Raw genomic sequence first — 5,527 nt, 5'->3', positions numbered from 1 at the left:
TGGATGGATGGATGATGGATGGATGGATGGATGATGGATGGATGGATGGATGGATGCATGGATGGATGGATGGATGCATGGATGGATGCATGGATGGATGATGGATGGATGGATGGATGATGGATGGATGGATGATGGATGGATGGAAACTCAGCTGCCTGTCAGTCACAGACGACTGTTACTGCCTTATTATCCAGGTGTGGTAACACAACGCCAGGGCGGAAAGACATCAGCAAGGACCTCAACCTGGGAAGGGTCAAAGGTCATCAGGATTCTATCGTTCTACAGAGAGAAAGATTATTCACAGGAGGAAACATTTAGAACAGATTCACCCTGAAGGTCAGACCGTGCAGTGAACTCCATCTCAGACTCTACAGGCCTCAGTTAGAAGGTTAAAGGTCAAAGGTTAAAGCCTCTTCTCTCTAAATACAACATGGCAGCTTGACTTAGGTTCATCTGAAGGAACCAGAAGAACCAGCCCAGAGGACAGATGTTTACCCAGAATGCACTGCAGCATGTTTGGAAACAGAAACGATCCAGATTCCAGGAGAAATGAAGTGAATCAAGATGTTTGTGGAATACTGAGATATGTTCTTAAAGTTAGAACAAACAAAAATCTGTGTAAATAAAATTCAGTCAAAGTAACTGTAGAAAACTAATTGAAGGGACTCCAAGCAGGAAAACTTCACAGATGTCTGGATGTCAGACTGCGGGGCGGTTCTGATCCTCTGACCCGGCTGTGACTCAGTCCCAGCTGGAGCAGAGGTCTCCGTCACAGAGGAGGCCTTGTTCTGTTTCCACACACAGGGTTCTAACAGAACATCCACCTCCTCTGAAACCCAACACTGACACACGCTTTAGTTTGGAACAATCTCAGCTTTGACAGAATCAGACTCTTATTTTGAAGACCATCAATGAGCTTTATTTTGAAACTACAGGTTCAGTCCTCTTCCTGTTCCTCTGAATCCTCCTGAACATCAGAGCTCTGATTAGAGACGACAGGAAGGATCTGTGGGGGTGGCCATGATGGAAACACAGGAGGAAGAAAAGCATGCTGGGTAATACAGCGTGGGTTAGAGCTCCATCAGGACCGGGTTTAGAGCTCCATCAGGACTGGGTTTAGAGCTCCTAACAGGACCGGGTTTAGAGCTCCAACAGGACCAGGTTTAGAGCTTCTAACAGGACCAGGTTTAGAGCTCTAACAGGACCAGGTTTAGAGCTCCTAACAGGACCGGGTTTAGAGCTCCTAACAGATAATTCAAAAAATAAGTCTATTTTTTAAAATTTATTCATAAATTTGATAAAATTTATTTTATGACAAGAATGAAAGAAAAACAAATTTGTTTAGTTTCTAATCAGGAAAGTGATGAAAGTTTCTTAAGATACAAAGTTAAAGTCTTATAAAAACAAGAAGTGAAGAAAAGCCGCTGTGATCAGAAGAACATCTGGAGGAACGTCAGCAGAAGGTGGGCGGGGCTAACAGTTCAACTCCTAGTGGTCATCAGAGGAACTGCAGCGCTGACGTTGGTCTCCATGCTTCAAAGTTCAAGTGGTTTTGGTCCAAACTGGGTCCGGCAGAGTTCAAAGGTCAGACCAGAGGAAGTGTTTAAAAGAACCCTGGAAGCTTTAACATAAAAACAGAACATTGGGTTCCACAGCAGAACATCCGTGGAACCAGTTCATTCCTCAGGTTGTTTACAGCCCCCCCCACAGACTCCAGACGAGCGCCAGTAAACCCAGCAGAACCAGGGGACACGTCTGCACCTTCAGCCCGCGGGCTGAGCTGAAGACCTTTATGCGTCCTTCGATGGACGGATAAACTCTCTGCTTCTGCTTGATGTAATCAGCCACCACGGAAATGTCCAGATCCCCTGAAAGGACAACAGACCCGTCAGGAAACGAGTAGAACTCGTGTATACGTCCCTCCAGGACAGGACGTCTCACCGCTGTTGTGTTTCTGCAGCTCCTGTTGGATCATGCTGAAGCCGTCTCCCCCTGTCACCAAGTAGGACGGCATCACCACCGTGTAGACCGTCCCGTCTCTCACCGCTTCGTAGTCAGGAACACGGCACCTTGTGCACAGGATGCTGAGGCTCCTCACACGATGTCCTGCAGGTTTGGACACGTCGTACTCAACACGAAATCCTGTTGGACGAGACGGAACCTTCAGTCTGGGTCCAAACCCATCGAACCCACGAGTCGATTCACAGAAACCAACAGTTCTCCTGAGGTTCTTTGGGTTCAGGAACTTTGGTATTTAACTACGATTCCTGACCAAAGACAGTAAGGTTCCTCCTCTGGGCACCATGAATGTCTGAGGTTTATTTTCAGGTAAATCTGAGGTCAGCTGACTTCTGGAGCTCCTTCAGCCCTGAGGTCAGCTGCACGGATAGATGCAGGAGAAAAAGATGCAGATACCGGCCACTTGGAGGAACTCTCCAGGATTCTGTCCGTATCGTTCCACCGAATGTTCGAAGGCCTTCCTGAGCGTGGAGCCGGTCAGCTGCACCAGATCGAAGGTTCCTCCGAAAGGCAGGACGGCGATCAGCTCCTCCATCGTGATGGAACCTGAAAACGACACGTCAGCGAAGACGAACAAACCAACCTGAGAGCCAGCCTCTGATCCCACGTACCGTTGAGGCTGCGCTCATCGATGGACGAGCGGATCCCGCCTCCGTTCATGATGCAGGCGCTGACGTGGTTCCACTGTTCTCCGTCTGAGGACCGGATGAAGTTATCCAGCTGAAGACAAGAGAACATACAGAAGAAGGATGTGGATTGTTTTTAAACAGCAGTTCTGACAGCCTTCAGGAACAAAAACTAAACTAAATCCTGTAAAGCCATATTTTACTGACAGTGGAGTCAAAGTTAAATGTATCGTCCAATCAGGTCATTTTCATGGCAGGTGATGGAGCAGATGTTTCCAGATGTGTGACAGAATGAGAGGAACTGACCTCAGAGGTAAATCTACCTTTAAACAGACCTGAGAAATACCTACAGCCAGTGAGACAGTCGTGCTCAGCTACAGCTAATGACTCTGCAGAGCAGAGACGTCTCTTCATGCAGGAAGTAACACAGCGCTCGTTTGTCTTTGTTCTGGGTGGAGATTAGTTATTCACAGTGTCTCAGTGAGAAAACAGGCAGAGGAAACCTGACGGCGACAGGAGCAGCTGCTCGGTGAACTCTGAACCATCGGCTGCAGGAAATGAAGAAACGTCAGCCTGTTGCTACGAGGAGTTCAGTGAAGATGCAAGATATATGTTTAATAAAGAGCCCAAAGGTGTCAAATATCTAAAAAGGTGGAAGAAAACCTTTGGATTTAATGAGATGGGCAAAATTAGTAAAAGATGTTGAAAAAGCAGGAAGGAAAAATGTTAAATCTGAGCCTAAAATGAATGATAAAAACCGTCTTCAACGTGCTGAACTCTGGCTATCAGAGGCGAGTAAAAGGAAAAGCAGTTAAATAAATAAAGATACAGAACAAGCAAAGCCTGTGAGAGAGTTGTTATCTCTGAAAGATTGAGGACGTGTTGAGGCTGCAGCCGAAGAGGAAGAGGATGTGGTCCAACACCGTGACACTGAGCACGTCACCAAGATCAGCTACTGAGACCTGTGGACCCGGGCTCTCAGAACCAACGAGTCCTAACTTTGTTTTCTACAGTTCTTTGTGTTTAAATCAGCTGAATCCATCATCTCTCCGCCACTTCCTGTCAGCTGGTGAGCCTCTAAAAGCTCGTCTGACCTGCTGAGGATTAACTGAATTAGTTAGAGAAGCTCCTCCAGATGTTGCTCCTGGTTACAGATGTGTTGCTGCTGTTTCTTTTTATTTATTGCACAATTTATCACTTTCAACAGCTAAAATGTTTACTATCTTCCACTGGAAATAAAACATGGGTTTAGGAACCCATTGCATTCTGGGTTTAGTTATGTTTGAGACAACAGCCCACCGTTTGCAGACTCGGGCTGTTGGTTAATTATTTTTCTCACCATGGCGTCGCAGATGAGATTTCCCAGGTTGCACTCGTCAGAGCGGCACGCTGTGTGCGACCCGTTCAGGAACACCAGAGTCTTCCCCACCACCTGAGCCGAGAACGAGGTCAGGTTCTTCTTCCACTCGTTCACATCAGCCAGAACCACTGGATCTGTCAGAAACGGCGGTCAGCGTTAAACACGAGCAGAGTTTCCTTTCGGTTCTTCTTCCTGCTTATTTCCAGAGGAATGCTGTGACCTCTGACCTCATTCGGACAGAAAAAAGCTCCTAAACTGAAGAGATTCAGCAGCTGGGGCTCGTTTCTGTAGTTGAATTTATAAAAAATACTAAACTGCTGAGAAGTTGTTGCCACTTTATTGGATTCTGAGCTGCTGAGAGATCCGGCTGTAACAGAACTGTCCCGTCTGGGTCCATTTAGGTGTTAATCCAGCACCGGGTTTTAGCAGAACTTTACAAATGATCTTTGATCGGAGGAACATCTCTGACCTCTGAAGGACAACGTTCCTCAACGACCGGACCGGACACAATGCTGGAAAGCTTCGACCGGACCGGGTCACAGCAGAACATCAGAACTCAGACCCGCTGTTGTCTGAATATGAGGAACAGTTTATTATAAAACAGCCGACACTTGATGTTCTACCCTGGACTTGTTGCTTTGGTTATTGTTTCTGAGTTGTTATCCTGGTGGTTTTTAGTTGTAAATGTGGGGCCCTTCTTCCCTCTGGGACAATAAAGTATTTTTATTCTACTGGTTGGTCTGAGGTTTTCACCACAACCATCTCTGAGGTTTAAAGACAATGATCCAAAAACAGGAAGTATCCAGCGAGCGGCAGCTGTGTGTCTGAGATCAGACTGAGTGAAGAACATGGCCTCCAACTCCTGGCACCACTTCCTGTCAGCTCAGTAACACCAGACAAGTAGAGCCTGGAGAACCGGTTCCTGGTCTGATGAGTCCCTGTAAACACTCAGACCAACAACCTGACCCATTCTGATGCCCGGTTAGAACTTCAGCTGGTTTTAGGAGCCAAAGCTGCTGCTCTGTTGGTCCGATTCAAACAGTTTTAGTTGGACGGCTCATCTGTTCACCAAGTTAAAAGTTCACTCTTTACCCTCCAGGATGCTGCTGTCCAGCAGGATGGGGTTCCCCGAGGACTCCACCACGTTCCCCTTCTCATCAAAGGTCACCTTCAGGTGACCCAGGTACTTCCCGAAGGCGTAGGCCTGCACGACCGGAACCTTTCGCCCGTCCTCGGATTCCACGATGAACGGGTACGGACCGGCTGGAATCTCTTGGGACGGAGGAGGACCTGAAACAGAAAAACAACAGATTTCCATCAAACTAAAGCTGACTGGTTCATGTTTTAGAACAGGAGTGGGCAACCCTGGTCCTCAGGGCCACCATCCTGCAGGTTTTACCTGTTTCTCTGCTCCAACACACCTGATTCATGGTTAAATCACCTCTTCATGTTCTGCAGAAGCCTGTTAATCAGCCATTGATTCAGATCAGGTGTGTTGGAGCAGAGGAACAAGGAAAAC

The 5,527-nt window shown here is 47.2% G+C and overlaps 1 protein-coding gene across 1 annotated transcript in view; it reads right to left on the bottom strand.

Annotated features, from left to right (window-relative positions):
* Positions 1-1,272: 1,272 nt before the first annotated feature.
* nt5e (5'-nucleotidase, ecto (CD73)) overlaps positions 1,273-5,527 on the bottom strand; it is a 7,231-nt gene continuing 2,976 nt past the window's right edge. The window contains exons 4-9 of the mRNA XM_017439981.3: positions 5,101-5,298; positions 3,988-4,142; positions 2,634-2,742; positions 2,419-2,568; positions 1,945-2,145; positions 1,273-1,871 (exon numbers count right to left, since the gene is read on the bottom strand). Coding sequence (XP_017295470.1) covers positions 1,696-1,871; positions 1,945-2,145; positions 2,419-2,568; positions 2,634-2,742; positions 3,988-4,142; positions 5,101-5,298 — 989 coding nt within the window. The 3' untranslated portion in view covers positions 1,273-1,695. The remainder of the gene's footprint in view (positions 1,872-1,944; positions 2,146-2,418; positions 2,569-2,633; positions 2,743-3,987; positions 4,143-5,100; positions 5,299-5,527) is intronic.

The sequence above is a fragment of the Kryptolebias marmoratus genome, linkage group LG19 (assembly GCF_001649575.2).
Source record: "Kryptolebias marmoratus isolate JLee-2015 linkage group LG19, ASM164957v2, whole genome shotgun sequence".
Classification (NCBI taxonomy): Eukaryota; Metazoa; Chordata; class Actinopteri; order Cyprinodontiformes; family Rivulidae; genus Kryptolebias; species Kryptolebias marmoratus.
The sequence above is the reverse complement of the archived record's forward strand: the minus strand, read 5'-3'. Positions and strand labels throughout refer to the sequence as shown.